Here is an 18,691-nt window from a genome sequence, read left to right as displayed (position 1 = left end):
AAACAACTACATTACCACCTTTTCCTAGCTAGGTAACTAAAATTTTGTAACTTTTATTGTAATTTTATGAATAATTGTTAGTGAAATTATGTTATATAATAGTTTAAGGGTTTAAATTTTATTTATTTGAGTTAATTTAATTTTAATTGGAGTAGTTAGTTAGATTTAGAGGTTAAAAAACTAGGTCTTTATGGTAGGATGAGTATGATTATTATTTTGTAACATAGTTTAGTTTAGTTTAGTTTAGTTTAGTTTAGTTTAGTTTAGTTTAGTTTAGTTTAGCTTAGTTTAGTTTAGTTTAGTTTAGTTCAGTTTAGTTTAGTTTGGTTTGGTTTAGTTTAGTTTAGTTTAGTTTAGTTTAGTTTAGTTTAGTTTAGTTTAGTTTAGTTTAGTTCAGTTTAGTTTAGTTTGGTAATTTATACTAATTTAAACTTTAAACTTTGTTGTTGATTATTGAAGCTAGTTAGTGACGGAGTGTTGAGTTCCATTTCCCTATTTACAACCTTGATATTGGTATGTTATCGCGCATACTTAACTTTCTTTAATTTCATATTAGTAAATTGGTTTATATGTGTAAATTGGTTTATATGTGCAAATATGTATATATGTATCGTTGAATTAAGATTAGATGTAAAATGCTTTGTTGTTCAAAAACATATGTATAAATGCATCATCATATCATATGCCTAGATACCCGTTTGAGACTTACTCATTAGGAGTAAGTTTTGAATAGTCCCCGGTTTGGGACTGTTCTTAGATGTTTAATCTCACTTAGTTGGTGAATGTATGTCTTTATTTCGATTCTATAGAGGAAAATCTTGGCTCGTCGTTTCCCTATTTTTGTTCTCTGGGTACATATGTAAATATAAGTAACTATATATCTACATCGTGTACTTGGAGAACTGTAGGGAAATGCTATCGGATTTTCCGTAGAATCGAAAAGAAGACATAAATTCACTAGTGAGATTAGACATCTAAGGATGGGTTGGTTGAAGCGATAAGGACCCTTAGAAAGCATGCCTAATTTCATTGAATGTCTATCGTTCATATATAAACTATAATCATGTAATGAAGTTCGTTATTGACATGAGGTACTTGTTGCTTGTGTGTAATTAGAGGTCTGATTGAAATGAATCGTCCATGGATGTATGGAAGTCGTGACACGAGTGAATTCGTGGATGGGGTATTTGAATTTTGTTTTATACAGTATGTAAGACTAAATGAAACTCGCTTTAGCTTATATTTGCTTCGTCTTATGTTTGGATGTATTAGCATTAGGTTGTACTTGTGTTTTTCATTGATGCAAATTTTCTCGATGTTAAAAAAATTAAACTTTCATTTAACAAAACTTCGTATTGATGTAACAATGGACCCACTGCATGAAAGAACAGACATGACAGTCAAACAAATTTCTATTATATAAGGGAATGGGGGCCATGGATTGTTGTCCCCATATAAATTTTCTTAATTCTCCATTAGTAAATCAACTACTACCAAAAAAGGGAAAAAAGCAAGCACTAAAAATATTAATTTAAATGTTGAAGACAATCAAGTTATAATTGAGCCACCAAAAATAGATACGTTGACTATAAAATTTAGTACATATGTTGAAAATTAGAGATATTAATGATATTTTGACACTAGAAGTTGATATTAATCTAATATCACAATAGAATATGAAATGGATGGAGTTTAATTATTATTTTTTTGTTGTTGTTGAAAAAACCCAAAAAATGGAACTTTTTATTTATTTTCTATCTTGTCTTGAAATCTAACCACAAAAATCATACTTCCGTTATTAGCCAAAACACCACACCGGTTGGTTATTCCAACCATATACCTTTATTATTTCTACATATAATAGAGATGAAACCTTGGGTATGGTAACACCACCGTACCAAGGAATATAGAGATTACACTTCATTAAAGTGTTTGATCTATTTCACCTACAAATGACTTGAATCTCCCAATTACATCTATGATCTTTTATAACCTTATTTCTACTACTGTTACAACCTTCTCACAATTGCAACGTTGGACGATGGTTGTAATATAGGACTAAGCTACATTACAAGTCTTCATTGTTGGGCTAAGTATGAAATTTTTAGCTTAGGTGTAGCTAGGGTGGTAATGGGGAACTACTTTTGTTGTCGGAGAGAAATGTGCTTCTGAAAGTGTAACTGTGTCAATAGTTTATCCATAAGACCTGAGAATTTGCACTGCAATCCAAGTTCAAATTAACTTCAATACACTGAAGACCGTCTATTTGCAGGCAAATGGAGTTGCGATGGCCATAAGAGGATCTCGCCGAGCAACTGTGAGACCCTGAAGCTCCGTCATGTCTAGCTTTTCACCAGAAAATTTCCAGTCAAACTCATACATGAGAGTCGCAATCGCAAGCTCAGCATCAACCATGCCAAATGATATCCCTGGACACCCTCTTCTACCTGCTCCAAAAGGAATATATTGGAAATTTTGTCCTTTGAAATCATATAAACTAGTGTTTAAGAACCTCTCAGGGCGAAATTCCTCAGGTTCTTCCCAAAAACTTGGGTCTCTCTGGATCGCCCATGCATTGATGATCACTTGTGTTCCTGCAGCAATATCAAAACCATATATCTTGACGTCCTGCAATGACTCTCGAAAGACCAACAAAGGAGCAGGAGGGTGCAGTCTAAGTGCTTCCTTAACTACAGCTCTCAAATATGTCAGTTTCTCCAAATCATCTTCACATACACTGCGACTTTTGCCTTGAACAGTTTTCCTAATCTCTTCTTGTAACTCTTTCAAAACTCTAGGATTGGTAATCAACTCGAAAATCGTCCATTCTATGAGTGTGAAAGTAGTGTCTGTCCCCGCAGCAAACATATACTGCATAGTTGGTTAATTACAGATTTCAATCTAATAGAACCATGTAATCTGAGCTGATACTTGAGTGAACTATATATACTTCCTCCATTATCAATATTGGAACACTTCATTTTTCAAGGTCCAAGTTTATAAATTTTGACCGTACATTTAACAAATGCTTTTCTAATACTACCATTTGGACCGACATACATCTTAAAAGTTTAACCATTAATATCTCTAATAATTTAAAAATAAAATTCATAGAATATTGATATTTTGAAAACGTATATTGAGAAGAATCGAACACGTTTTAATGCAAATATAATACAAGATGCTCAAAGTGACAAATCTTAATAGTTTCAAAAGTAAAATGATTGACCTCAAAGGTTGCATATAGAAGAAAAAATTAACATTACCATATGGAATATAATACGCCTGTTCCCTAAAACTTTCAAAATAGTAACTTTTCATAAATTTTAGTAATACCACAAACATATATAGTCAACTCAAAGCTATGCATCAAAGACACAATGAAAAGGTAAAGCATAGCAATCATCTGAAAACAGAGAAGTACTTAGTACTTACCAATATAACAGCTTTGATATTGTCAACTGAAAGAGCATCTTTGTTCTCCCTTTGAATTTCAAGCAAAATGTCCACAAAATTTATAACATTCTCCCCTTTTTCTGACTCATTGTGAATTGTTTTCTGACTGCTTAAGCCATATTGGTGTTCTTGTATCACCTTTTCAAGAAATGCATCCATCCGTGTTGCTACGTCCTCCAACCGACCTTCCAAACCGTTCACTCGATCAATCCAACTAAGCCAAGGTATGAAATCTCCTACACTAAAAGCCCCAAGCAACTTCATCACTTTCTCCGAAAGCTTCTCAAAACGAATATCTCCTTCATGATTACCACTATATTTTCTCCCAAAGGATGCTCTACATATCACATCATTTGTGAATGTGACAAGAATCTGCCTTAAATTCACCACTGATGAACAAGATGTCTTAATCTTTTCAACCATTAAAGCCACTTCTTCTTCTCTTATTCTCCTAAAAGATTGAACTTTGTTGCTACTTAAGAGCTGCGTAACGCATATACTCCTTATCTGCCTCCAATGATCTCCGTAAGGAGAAAAGGCCACATCAGTACAGTTATAAAAGAGCCTGCTGGCACTGCGAGATTTAGGCCTATTAGAAAAGATTGTGTCATGAGTCCTCATGATCTCGCGAGCTGCATCTGCAGATGATACTACAAGGGTTGGCTTGCAACCCATGTAAACGAACATAAGATCGCCATGTTTCTTAGACAATGCATGAAGAGAACGGTGAAGTAATTGACCTAGCTGATGAAGGTTCCCTATGATTGGCAGCTTTGGTGGTGAGGGCGGTAAGTTTTGTCCAGTAGCACGAGTTCGAAAGAGAAACTTGTAGAAGATGATTACAAAGAGTAATAGAGGGAGGAAGCAAGGATGGAAAATCAGTTTATGCAATAATGGCAAAAACAGACTATACATTATCTCCATATGTTTCTGTTAAATGATAAACCTACTTTTATATGAAGAATAAGATCAGAACAAGTTCAACAGAATGAAGAGATAATACAGTATGAAGCAAAGGGTATGTAAACTAGGGGGAAACAAAGAATGATACAAATAGATTTTTAACAATCACTGTCACTGTTATTTTGTTTGCTAGTGTTTTAATGGCAAAGTTACGGATATTCAATTAATCTTGCTTGTATTTTCACTAAATCTTTTGTGGACACAACTCTCTCCTGACTGTCAATCAGTCATTCACTCCCAACAGTCAATAATGATAAATCCGTTATATTCAGGGCTTGTCCTTTTATCTTCTTTTGTTTCTTATTATTTGTTTCTACTAAAACTAAAAACATAGGTAAAGGAAATAGAAAGAAAGTAGTTTCCATCATTATCTTCATGATAAGAATGAGTATTATTAATTTTAATCTCATCATATACTATCTGACTTATAAAATCCTAATAGCCAAAATTGAAATTTGTCAATGGTACCAAATGAGCTCTTGAATATCTTATAAGTGCATTCGTGAACTTGTCACTTGTCAGGCTGTGGAGCTCATTTTAGTAAGGGTGATGAGAGCAGTTTAGCTAAAAATGCTACTCCCTATTAAGTACTTTAATTTGTCTAATGGGCTAGAAATTAAACGAGCTTTCACGTATATGTTCAAATTAATATGAATTATGAAAGCCAAAAATTTCATTTGCTCTTAGCAGCATGAATGACAATGGTTCTTGTGCAAATTAATATTTCCTCCGTTTCAATTTAGTTGCGACACTTTCTATTTTAGAATGTTAGCAATAAATGCAATTTCTAGGACCTAAGGTTTGCTAATTAATTTCAAGTTCAACAATAAATGCAAAGTTATAAACTTTAAATGATAAATGTAAGCAATAAAGAGAGACAAAGATATAACGTGGTTCGGTCAATCTTGACCTACATCCACAAGCAAGAACCTTGGAGCTTTTCTTTAGCCTCTCTAATGGAGGAATTACAATGGAGAAGAAGAGGAGAGGGAGAGAGTTATTTTGTAGCTAATTTGAATCTTACAATCCCAAATGACTTTAGGAAGCCTTATATATGACTTCCAAAAGTTTACAAAATCACCCTAAACCCAATACATTAAATCCGGAAAAATCCGGATTAAAATCGCAAAGAAACGAAACATGGCAAGCTGCCCGGTCGGGCTCCCGCCTGGGCTGTGACCCAGCCCGCCCGGGGAACACAAAGGCAGGAGGTTCTGCCTCGAAGGCAGAAAGTTGGGCTTGACATAGGCCCGCCCGAGCTGACACCTAGCCCGCCCGAGCTGAGCCGCCCGCCCGGGCCCATACACAGCCCGCTCGGGCCACTGATGTTGGTGAGGAAACTGCCTCAAGGCAGAAAGTAGCAACCGGTGGCAGCCTGCCCGAGCCACCACCAACCCGCTTGGGCCTCACAGCCCGCCCGGGCTGCTGTGGTCCATGGGTGTGTCTTCGCTCGTCCGGGCTTGTGCGCGCGAGCCTTCGAAGCCCATGAACTTTCTCTCCTCTTGGCCCAAGAAATCAAGGCACATGTTTCAATTCTCCATCTTGACTTGAATTTCTCCAAACACCTCCAATAACAACAAAAACTAAACAAACTGCAAGGCCCAACCCCATAAGGGCCTACAACGAACAAGAGGAGAGACCCACCAAGTTCACACACAAAGTGAACTTAGTGGTTGGCAAAGGCTTTGTCAACATGTCGGATGGGTTCTCCTCGGTACGAATCTTCATCAATGTCAACTCTTTCTTATCAATGACATTCCGAATGAAGTTGTACTTCACATCAATGTGCTTCGTTCTTCTATGGAACGTGTTTTGGTTCTTAGCTAAGTGAATTGCACTTTGGCTATCACAAAATACGGACACCTCCATATAACATGAGCTAATCTCCCCAACCAAACCTTTGAGCCACTTTGCCTCCTTAAATGACTCGGTAATTGCTATGAACTCCGCTTCCGTAGTTGAAAGAGCTACAACATCTTGTAGCGAAGATTGCCAACTCACGGCCGTACCTCCCAAGGTAAACACATAACCCGAAGTCGATTTCCTATCATCCAAGTCTCCACCATAATTCGAATCACAATACCCAATCACACCATTTGCATCTTGACCAAACTCCAAGCAAACATGTGAGGTACCCTTCAAGTACCATAGAAGCCATTTCAAAGCTTCCCAATGCCCTTTCCCGGGCCTTGACATATAACGGCTCACCATGCTCACCGCTTGAGCAATGTCCGGCCTAGAACATACCATGGCATACATCACACTCCCAACGGCACTAGTATAGGAAATGTGAGCCATGGCCCTTTCTTCCTCTTCGAAATGAGGATAAAGCTCCTTTGAGAGCTTGAAGTGAGAACCGATAGGAGTAGAAACGGGCTTTGCATTGTTCATTGAGAATCTCTCAAGAACCTTCTCAATGTACCTCCTTTGGCTAAGGTACATGTTGAGTCATGTAGTATTTTGATGATTGTAAACAAATGATGATTATCTAACTAACATGTGCGTTTGAGATGTGCATATTACATTAACATGAAACAAGTCATCAAAGGTTGAATATATCACACCATGATGGTAATCCAACAAGTGAAGTTCCTAAAAGAGTTCTTATAAGGAACACAACTAGAGCGGTTCCTAGGTACATCCTATGAGGAACATTGAATATGAAGTTCTGGAGCAGTTCCTGAGTGGGAGCAGCAATATAGCGTTTCAGAGTTAAAACAAGAAGTTCCTGAGCAGGAACTATGAGTGCGAAGTTTCTTAAAGGAACTAGCACACTGAAGTTCCAAAAGTGGAGCTATCAACATGCGGTTCTTGAGTTGGAGCAGCATGGAGCATGAAGGCAGAAAATATGAGTTTATTTTCTAGGATTCATGTAAATATATGGAAATATGAAAGGTAATGGAACAAGGTTTAAAGGAACTCGTAAGGTCAAAGGAACTCGTGGAACTTAGAGTCAAAAGTATTTAAGAGTCAATAAATCTGATGCAAATTATTATCTTGATCTATCAGAATTTATTTAGAGTTTATTTCTTAATAAATCTCTACGTGGTTAAATATTTATAAATAATTTGCATTGGTTGTTTTAGGATAAGTTTTAGTTTTAAAATAAAAGATAAGTTTTAGTATGACAATAAAAGATAAGTTTTAAATAAAATAGATTTAATAAAATCGGTTTCCTTTAGGAATTGATTTTAATTAATTTAATTTTATCTTTTCAGTTTTTGGAAAATAAAAAGCCTAGATTTATAATACGTATAATGAGTATTGTTAAAGAAATTGTCTGTCTGTTCCTCTCTAAAGGAACAGACGTGGTAGTCTATTAATCTAAGTTAAAGGAACTAACTATTACAAGGAACTAGACTTAGGCGTGCAGTAATATAACGGTACAATTATAATTGAGTAAGTCATGCCTAAATAATAGGAAATCAGTTTTACCCAAGTGAAAATCAGTTTTAATAGAAAATCTTTTAAGGAAAAGATTTTGTTTTTTGAAAAAGATAAGAAAATATTTATCCGGTTTTTATGAATATTTTATTTAAAAGATAATATTTTCTTAAAGATTAAAATTAAGTTTTAATGATAAATCTGTTTTAAAACTAACTGATTTTGGATAAAGCTCAAGGAACTCCTATTACTTAGGAGTTGTGGCTAAAATATATCCACGTTCATATTGAGATATATGGGATCATGGGACATGATAAGGAACGTGTTCCTTCGTGTAAGGAACATCATGGGATAATGGTTTAACCACTAACACATGATTAATCCCACGTTCATTCTAAAAGATTCTATAAATATACAAGTTCAATTGAGTTTCAAATTGTCTGACTAGTGTCTTTCCATAGTGTTAGACTTATGTCATTCCATAAGTTTGGCTTAAGGAATAGCGTTACAAAAGAATTATATTTTCTATTCCTTGTTTGAGTCAGTTCCTTTGAGTTTCAAGTTCCTACGAGTGCCATGTTCCTTTACAGTTATTCAGTTTCTATATACTAGAGTTAAACCAAATTATCAAGCGTCTGTATTTGAGTTTGGGGTTAAAGGGTTTGAGTGAACTCTTGTAATGGGAACTTGGTAAAGGGTTTGAGTGAATTCTTGTATCAAGTTCGAGTTAGGAACTTGAGTAAGTTCGAGTTAGGAACTTGAGTAAGTTCTTATTGTGTATGCGTAGACTTAGGGTGAAGTCTATCTAGGGGTGAAGGGTTTGAGTAAACCTTTGTAAAGAGTTGTGGGAACTCTTGAAAGACTTAGAGTTAAGTCTAGAGTATAGAGTGGAGATTGTGAGAGAGTTGGAGTTCCGAGTGGAACTGAGTATGTAATAGGTTGAATCATAGGAGATTTCCTATTATAGTGAAGAGTTTAAATCCTGAGTAGGTCGTGGTTTTTCTTCTTGTATTGAGACAAGAAGTTTCCACGTAAAAATCTCTCTTGCACTTTCAGTTCCTTATTGCTTATGTTTTAAATTCCGCATTATTTGGGCAATAAGTTCCACACTACAATTCACCCCCCCTCTTGTAGTGTTCCTAGTGAAATAACAATTGGTATCAGAGCCGGAACTCATTGATAAGCAGGAAACCCTGCTGAGTTAAGTTCCTGCAAGAAGAAAGAACACGTACGAGAAAGGAACTCCACCCGATGTCATTCAAAGGAACAAGTGAAGGCTGACTTTTTATACACAATTAAAAGTCACTCAAGGATTATGAACAACCCCTTTGATGTAAGTATCTCTTCCTTGAGATATTCTTTATACGCATATATTACATTGGAACTTGTTCCTTATAGTATTTCTAGTAAGATTGTTTTATTTGGCTTTGATGTTTTTATAGAAATTTAGGATAACTTTAACATTGTTTTCTAAAACAAAATTCAGATTTCCAATTTTCTTTAAAATATCAAAGAATCATATACTAGAAATGTTGAAGGAACAAGTTATATGGAACAATGCATATTTGTGTCTTGGAACTTGGTTTCTCATCTTAAGGAAAATCCATTATTTTTGGCATGTTATATCACGCTCATATTATTATTCATTGCCAAATGATAGTTTTATTATGCATCATGAATATTTGAAATATTTCTTATGTCGGTACATGATGTTCCTTGTTAGTAGTGGTAGATATGTGCGTGCATCATGAATATGGATATTTTATGTTGCTCCTACTAACAAGAAAGGACCCAACATATATTTGGGTACCAAAAACCAAGAACTTGCTTATTTTGCAGGTAATGTGAAAGGAACTGACATCTCTTGATGTAGAGGTTAGTTGTTTCTAGAAAGTAGTTCTAGACATGAGTTCCTATGACTACAAAAGCTAGAAAAAGTATGTAAAAGGTGAAATATATTTCTTAGGAAATTGGGTAATAATCTTTACATACTATATATCTTGGTCATTATTATTATCAAATTTGATTTTTGATATTCTTATAAATACATGATTGAAGAAGGTTATGAAAGAGAAGTTGTTTTATGTTGTTACATATATATGAATTATTTCAATCTAACTTCTCTTCAAGTTTTTGTGCAAGTAAAATTATATCTTGTAGGTTTGTCTACGGATATAATTAATATTGGTAAAGGAACTTATGTGTAATAAGAGAAATATCTAGTTCCTCTGAAAGGAACAACTTATTGGCACAACTAAATTGATTCAAACGAACTCTAATATAATCACAGAGTATAGTAATTAAGCATGAATCAACAGATCTATTAACTGATGTTCATTTTCAAATAATAATAGAAGCTTAATTAAGGCTATAATTTAGGAAGGTTTTAACGAAAAAGATTTTGACTAATTTACATCATTTTAAAGATTTTTTTGGTTATGGAAAGATTTTAATTAAAAAAAAATCTTTTATATTTAAAGATAAACCTTCTTAGATATTATGAAAAAGAATTGAAATTAACTCTTATTTAGATAAGAAAGATAATAAATCATGCTTAACAATTTCCTAGAATTTAGGAAAGTAGATACTGGATATAACACGTTCAATTGAACGTATACAAAGTGGCGCATGATGTGCTTGTTCCTCAAGGAAAGGAACAACGTGTAAATCCATGATCCTATGATCTAATCTCATGATTAATCTAAATAACTATTATATAGGATCTTAATTAATGAAGTTCTAAGTGTCTCTGACTAAGTGATTAAGTGAGTTAAGTAATTAAAGTCTCAGTGCCTTTATTCTCTTATAATAGCAAATTGTTCCTATTGCCTACTTATTCTATTTCCACCAAATTAAATGCATAAAATCAGCTTCTCAAATCAAGAAACATTGACTATTGATTTGAAGGAAGCGATGGTAAACTAATATTAGTGGAACTACTAAATGGTATAGAAAAATACCAACATTTGGAACAAGTTTCTAATTCTTTTGAAATTAATCTTAGTTCACTTGAACAAAGCAGAAGTTCCTCTTATATGAGACTATATTTTTTAAGGAACTTTATTTCATTATATGCTTTAATATATTCTCTTTACTAAATATTAAAATGCACAAAGTATTTCTTTTTGGGTTCGCTTTATGTTATATTTCTTAGTTTGACAACCCAAACTGAAGGAACAAACAATATTTAGTGAGGGGAACAACTCGTAAGATATAGCTCGACAACGAGTGTTCCAAGCATATGATGATAGACAAATCAACATTACTCTCGCTATATGCTTATGATGAAGATGTAGCTTCAGAAACCAACGTAAAATGGTAAGACTGTTTAATAACAAATGTTGGTAAGTTAAGTTCTTGTTTCATTGTATACATATTTATTGTCGAGTTAATGAAGCACTTTATGTTTACAGTTTTTAAAGTTCACTAACTCTGGTTGTCTTGCAATTAAATTGTGTCTTCAATAAAAGCTAGAAATGTCACACTTGAAGGGAATCAAGTAGGGAACACATACTTTGTGGATCTCAATTTGGTTCCTAACAACATGACATGACTAGTCATTATTGAGGATGATCTACTTATATCTATCAAAATAATAACATTCTAACTTCATCATGGTTGACAAATTTAGACCAAGGAACTTGATTATAGGTATATCTTATATCTAGTTCCTAAAAGGTATACGTTTGTATATGTGTCCATGAAGATAGTATGTGATCTTATCTTCTTTCAAAATTTGGTGTGCATCACAAATTCTTGAACCTTTTCACATGAATTTGCGTGGCATTTTAAGTGTTTAGATTAGAATTTTGAAGGAGATTTTCTTGTTTATAGTTATTTAAGGAACACTTGATTCTTCCTTTAATCACAAAGTAAGTATTCCACATAATGTGAAATCATTGCTAAGAAGATTAAAAGTATAAGTGTTCATAAATTATTATATTCAAGATCTAACCATGGAACCAAGTTCCAAACAAGTTTGATGATGTATGCAGGAACAAGAAACAAGTTAGAAAAAGCAATCGATGTCACTTGCTAAATCATCAACAAAGGATGATTATAAGTTGATCAACAAGACATCCTATGACATCTTCAAAGGAAAAACATTGGTATTATATTCTTAAGCATTTGATTTAAGTGTTTTGGAATTAATAGCAATAAGAATCATCTAAGGAACTTTAAAAATAGAAGCGATGAGGTAGTGTTAAAATGCACCTCTAATTGTTAAACACAAGAGCTTATAGCAAAATGATATATAATGTGTTATAAAGAGTTGACATATTTATTATGAAAACTAACTTGTTTATTCCTAGAAAACAGGTTAAAGATGAATTTTTATGTTGAACTCACAAGTTCCTGTGGAGCTAGAGTTCTTGATATGAAATATGTCACTCTAAAAAGTAATAGTAGCAGCTATATGAACGTATGGAGAAGAGCTTAAAAATGAAGATCAAGTTCAAGTTCATCAAATAAAAGTTCAACTCAATGAATATGTGTAAGCAAAGTTCCTGCCTAATCAGTAGGAAGTAGGAACAAACAATTCCAACAATCGAATTTTTTGATTCTAACTGGAACATAAGAAGTATACCTATGGCTCATTCACAGAGATATAGGGAAAGAAACTCTATACAGGTTAGTTGTTGAGAGGAACAACTAAACAAAGGTATTGATTTTGAGGAAACTTTTATTCATATAGCTAGGTCATGAAATAATTGAATATTCTTTTTGTTGCTTACATGGGTTTTAGGTTGTTCTAAATAGATTTTCAATGTGTTCAAAATAATTCTTTTTACTGGAAATATACGAGGAACAACATCAAGTTTCTTCTTAAAAATGATTTCAAAATTAACAATAATTTCTGTTTTCAAGAGGAATTGACTTAGTAGTTTACATCGTAACATGGATAATATGTTTGGTACACTAACTATTTTATGCAAGAGTTTTTGCTAACCTTATACGAAATGAGTACACGAGCATGATAAGGGAACTCAACTACTCTCTTGGAGCATAATGATATTATGACAAAAACATGTCAAGGAACTTTTGAAGAACGATGAGTATGAGTCAAGTTGGAATGGAAGTGTCCATCAGATGTGAAGACATCAAAATGATGGAACTAACAGTTCGGGAATTCAAAAGTAAGTCATCAAAATCAGTCCAGTACTTGAGGTAATATTATATTCATGGTGAAATATGACTTAAGTTATGATGTTCATAATTTGTATAAGTCTTGCTTTAAAAATTATGTGAATATATATTCTTTATAATTTCATCTATTCATGGACTGTTTAGAGGAACAAGACTTAATGAAGTATGACTTGAGTAAACATGTTCTTTTCCAAAAGTTTTGTCGAATTGGGTTCTTACATACAAAATTGAAGTGATTATATGCACACTAGAGTAAATATGTTACACTTAATTTTTGTGTCGTAAAGGCATATTCCCTTGCCTAAAGAGTTTAGAGGTCTCATAATAGAACTGTGGATGTTGTCAAACATGAAAGTCCTAAGTTGCCAAAGATACAATGAAAGAAACCTTGTTGGAACAAGACGGTAAATTCCCTTAATATATTTCATTTCATTTAACTTTTAGAGGGAACAAACCTATTCTTAGCCAACTATCACAGTTCACACCACATTTCTTCAAAACCCTTTGATTAATTAATTTATCATTCCATTCATATCCTGTCACTTCAAATATCCTAATTCCCGTGTGCTCTAAATTAAAATTCATGACTTTTTATGGTTCAATGATACATAAAGAGTGATAAATGGTAAATACATTTTGAGGGGGAAGTTAAGGAAGAAGTGAGAAGCAAGTATTTTATGTTTTATCAATTGATGCTCAGAAGATATGTCATTAGAAGGAACTACTCATATAAGTTCCTAATGATGAAGGAATGGTAAGGAACTCATGGGGAATAAGGAAGGAATCAATATATATATGTTTTCATTCTTGGTGGTGGATTTCAAGTATGTGTTTGTAAACAATTACTTCTTTGTGGGTAAATGTGACATTCTAGAAAAGTGCAACAACTTGTAATGACACCCTTGTTTTATAAAAAAAAATTAAAAAAAAAAAAAAGGGGTAAACAAGGGTGATCAAATCTTTATTATTTCCTAGAAGTCAATATGTCATATATATGGTTGTGAAGATGCTTACTCATGAATTTGATGAGAAGAGGAACATGAGCGAAAAAATGGAAGAACTTGATTATAAAGATGAATTCGTTCAAGTTTCTTCACTCAATGAGTTCCTCAAGGTTGATTAGTTGAGTAAAAGTGAACTTGATAGATATAATATATCAAGGTGTGTGGGTTTGACAGAGATTTCAAAAGTGTGAGGTGAAGTGATTAACTCTAATGATTGTTGAGAACCTCTTATTATAAGTCTAAACCATAGAGCACACAATATATCTCAAGTTCCTTCTACTCAAAATTTTCCACAAACTTCTTTCATATTTCTTTGAGCCGGATATTACAATGTCCTACTCTTAATCCATTCTTGACCTTCAAAATTGATTTTTGCTTGACTTTTATTTTCTTACTTGTCAAGTTCCTTCAATGGTTTTGAAGTTGGGTCTTTGGATTGTGAGTTGGAAATTTGTGTAGCACTGCATCCTAAGTTTGAAAACTGAGATTCTTGAGGCTTTTGGGACTAACAAGTGTTAACCATGATGGTGGTAAGTGTAGCATATAAAATAATGTGTATATGATTTACCTAAATAAATGTGTGTAAGATGATCCTTTTCGATAATGACAAAAGGGGGAAGAATATGTATGATGCTTAGGTCAAATATAGTTAAGCTATATCCTTCTATGATGAATGTTCTTTATATGATGTGTCTATTTATGTTGATATCTCCTTCATATACATGCATGACTTGTTCATTATGGGGAATTAAAGTACATCGTTTATTGCTTAATTTGTGATAAGCATCATTTGTTTGTCATCATCAAAAAGGGGGAAATTGTTGAGTCATGTAGTATTTTGATGATTGTAAACAAATGATGATTATCTAACTAACATGTGTGTTTGAGATGTGCATATTACATTAACATGAAACAAGTCATCAAAGGTTGAATATATCACATCATGAAGGTTCCACAAGTGAAGTTCCTAAAAGAGTTCTATAAGGAACACAATAGAGCGGTTCCTAGGTACATCCTATGAGGAACATTAAATATGAAGTTCTGGAGCAGTTCCTGAGTGGGAGCAGCAATATACGTTTCAGAGTTGAAACAAGAAGTTCCTGAGCAGGAACTATGAGTGCGAAGTTTCTTAAAGGAACTAGCGGTTCTTGAGTTGGAGCAGCATGGAGCATGAAGGCAGAAAATATGAGTTTATTTTCTAGGATTCATGTAAGTATATGGAAACATGAAAGGTAATGGAACAAGTCTAAAGGAACTCGTAAGGTCAAAGGAACTCGTGGAACTTAGAGTCAAAAGTATTTAAGAGTCAATAAATCTGATGCATATTATTATCTTAATCTAATGAATTTATTTAGAGTTTATTTCTTAATAAATCTCTAGTGGTTAAATATTATAAATAATTTGCATTGGTTGTTTTAGGATAAGTTTTAGTTTTAAAATAAAAGATAAGTTTTAGTACGACAATAAAAGATAAGTTTTAAATAAAATAGATTTAATAAAATCGGTTTCCTTTAGGAATCTAATTTTAATTAATCTAATTTTATCTTTTCAGTTTTTGGAAAATAAAAAGCCTAGATTTATAATACGTATAATGAGTATTGTTAAAGAAATTGTCTGTCTGTTCCTCTCTAAAGGAACAGACGTGGTAGTCTATTAATCTAAGTTAAAGGAACTAATATTACAAGGAACTAGACTTAGGCGTGTAGTAATATAACGGTACAATTATGAAGTTGAGTAATCATGCCTAAATAATAGGAAATCAGTTTTACCAAGTGAAAATCAGTTTTAATAGAAAATGTTTAAGGAAAAGATTTGTTTTTTTGAAAAAGATAAGAAAATATTTATCCATTTTTATGAATATTTTATTTAAAAGATAATATTTTCTTAAAGATTAAAATTAAGTTTTAATGATAAATCTGTTTTATAAACTAACTGATTTTCGGATTAAAGCTCAAGGAACTCCATTACTTAGGATTGTGCTAAAATATATCCACGTTCATATTGAGATCATGGGATCATGGGACATGATAAGGAACGTGTTCCTTCGTGTAAGGAACATCATGGGATAATGGTTTAACCCCACTAACACATGATTAATCCCACGTTCATTCTAAAAGACTACTATAAATATACAAGTTCAATTGAGTTTCAAATTGTCTGACTAGTGTCTTTCATAGTGTTAGACTTATGTCATTCCATAAGTTTGGCTTAAGGAATAACGTTACAAAAGAATTATATTTTCTATTCCTTGTTTGAGTCAGTTCCTATGAGTTTCAAGTTCCTACGAGCGCCATGTTCCTTTACAATTATTCAGTTTCTATATACTAGAGTTAAACCAAATTATCAAGCGTCTGTATTTGAGTTTGGGGTTAAAGAGTTTGAGTGAACTCTTGTAATGGGAACTTGGTAAAGAGTTTGAGTGAATTCTTGTATTAAGTTCGAGTTAGGAACTTGAGTAAGTTCGAGTTAGGAACTTGAGTAAGTTCTTATTGTGTATGCGTAGACTTAGGGTGAAGTCTATCTAGGGGTGAAGGGTTTGAGTAAACCTTTGGTAAAGAGTTGTGGGAACTCTTGAAAGACTTAGAGTTAAGTCTAGAGTATAGAGTGGAGATTGTGAGAGAGTTGGAGTTCCGAGTGGAACGTGAGTATGTAATAGGTTGAATCATAGGAGATTTCCTATTATAGTGAAGAGTTTAAATCCTGAGTAGGTCGTGGTTTTTCTTCTTGTATTGAGACAAGAAGTTTCCACGTAAAAATCTCTCTTGCACTTTCATTTCCTTATTGCTTATGTTTTAAATTCCGCATTATTTGGGCAATAAGTTCCACACTACAATTCACCCCCCCTCTTGTAGTGTTCCTAGTGAAATAACAGTACAACACCCCCTTAGATCGATCTCTCCAAATCTCCATCCCAAGTATCATCTTGGCTTCACCAAGATTCTTCATATCAAACTCACTACTCAACAACTTCTTCAAATTGTTGACCTTAATCAAATGCTTGCAAGCAACCAACATATCATCAACATAAAGCAAAAGGTAAATGAAGGAACCACTTACTAGCTCTTTGTAGTACAGTAGGGGAAAAAAATGAAGGGCTGCGCAGGAAGGGCTGCGCTTTTCCTGACAGCGGAGCCCTACAAGTGAAGGGCTGCGCTTTTTTTAAAAAGCGCAGCCCTACATAACAGAAGGGCTGCGCTTTTTAAAAAAAGCGCAGCCCTTCACTTAGTAGGGCTGCGCTTTTAAGAAAAGCACAGCCCTTCTTACACTCAGAAGGGCTGCGCTTGTAGAATGCGCAGCCCTACTAAAATGAAGGGCTGCGTTTTTTTATTACACGCGCAGCCCTTCATGGACTTTTTTTTTTTTTAATTTTGAAACAAACGCGGGCTTAAATTAAACAAACGCGGGTTTACTACTTTACTCCATGAGCCGTTTTTCAGCGCACTTGCCTCCCATTCTCTCACAAAATCTCAGTCTCTCTTGTCTCCCAATCTCTCTCGTCTCTCAGTCTCTCTCAGACTCACAACCACCTGCGTTCGTCTTCTCCGTTCGTCGGCTCATCAACGACCTGCGTTCGTCTTCTCTCTGTTCTCTCGCCGTTCGTCACTAAAGAGTTCAAACGCGGCCACCTCCGTTCGTTTTCTCTCTCCTCTCTCGCCGTTCGTCTCCGTTCGTCGTTGGTCTTCAGATCATCCATCATCAACTTTAGGGTTTTTTTTATTTTTTATTCTTTTTTGTTCGTTTTCATACAGTTTTTAGGTTTTTTTTTTCATTTTTTCGTTCATTTTTGTTCGCACTTAATTTGCAATTACAGATCTATAATTTTAGGGTTTTTGCATTTTCGTTTATTTTTTGTTATTTTTTCGTTTATTTGCAATTTCAGATCTCATTTTTTGTTCATTTTCGTACATTTTTTAGGGTTTTTTTTCATTTTTTCGTTCATTTTCGTTCGCACTTAATTTGCAATTTCAGATCTATAATTTTAGGGGTTTTTTTCATTTTCGTTTATTTTTTGTTATTTTTTTCGTTTCGTTTATTTTTCATTTTCGTCGTTCATTTTCGTTTATTTTCCGGTTCGTCGTTCATTTTCGTTTCGTTTATTTTTCATTTTCGTTTATTTTTTGTTATTTTTTGGGATATTTTTGTTTTGGGATTTTGTTGAATATTTTGTTGCGGTTAGACCAGTAGTGAGTAATATTTTCGTTGGCAACAACTACTGTAATGTTATTACTTTTCTTTTTTTGTTGTATTTTGATGTTTTATTTTGATGTTTATGTTAATTTTTACCAAAAAAGCGCAGCCCTACTTAAAAAGTGAAGGGCTGCTATTGAAAGGGCTGCTGTCAAAAAGCGCAGCCCTACATGCCTTTTTTAGCGCAGCCCTTCCTCATTTTTCCACTAGTGGTAGACACAACTATCATAGAAGCTTCTTGTGAACTCATGAGCCAACATAAACGAATCAAATCGCCTATACCATTGCCTAGGTGATTGCTTCAACCCATACAATGATTTCACAAAACAGCGCACATGCTCTTCTTTCCCTTCTACCTCAAAACCTTCCGGTTGCTTCATGTAGATTTCCTCCTCCAAATCCCCATGGAGGAAAGCGATCTTAACATCAAGTTGGTGTAGCTCCAAGTCTTCCATAGCTACCAAGGCAAGCAAAACTCTAATGGACGAGTGCTTCACAACCGGTGAGAAAACTTCATGAAAATCAACACCCGGCCTCTACTTGAGTGA

The 18,691-nt window shown here is 33.9% G+C and overlaps 1 protein-coding gene across 1 annotated transcript; it reads right to left on the bottom strand.

The window, feature by feature from the left end:
- Nucleotides 1-1,772: 1,772 nt before the first annotated feature.
- LOC104908589 (3-beta-hydroxylase) lies at nt 1,773-4,506 on the bottom strand. Its single transcript, XM_010697711.4, has 2 exons — nt 3,436-4,506; nt 1,773-2,871 (listed from the first exon to the last, which is right to left on the bottom strand). The coding sequence occupies exons 1-2, from the start codon at nt 4,378-4,380 to the stop codon at nt 2,263-2,265; spliced, it is 1,554 nt and encodes a 517-aa protein (XP_010696013.1). The 5' UTR covers nt 4,381-4,506; the 3' UTR covers nt 1,773-2,262.
- Nucleotides 4,507-18,691: the final 14,185 nt, after the last annotated feature.

This window comes from Beta vulgaris, chromosome 7 (assembly GCF_026745355.1).
Source record: "Beta vulgaris subsp. vulgaris cultivar EL10 chromosome 7, EL10.2, whole genome shotgun sequence".
Taxonomy (NCBI): domain Eukaryota; kingdom Viridiplantae; phylum Streptophyta; class Magnoliopsida; order Caryophyllales; family Amaranthaceae; genus Beta; species Beta vulgaris.
This window is presented reverse-complemented; position numbering and strand designations above follow the sequence as displayed.

Bases quoted from the DNA above. Each gene is read 5' to 3' on its own strand.
- LOC104908589 (XM_010697711.4), bottom strand. From the start codon at position 4,380: ATGGAGATAATGTATAGTCTGTTTTTGCCATTATTGCATAAACTGATT. The intron at 2,872-3,435 runs GTAAGTACTAAG...CCAACTATGCAG, and splicing joins ATATCAAAGCTGTTATATTG to TATATGTTTGCTGCGGGGAC.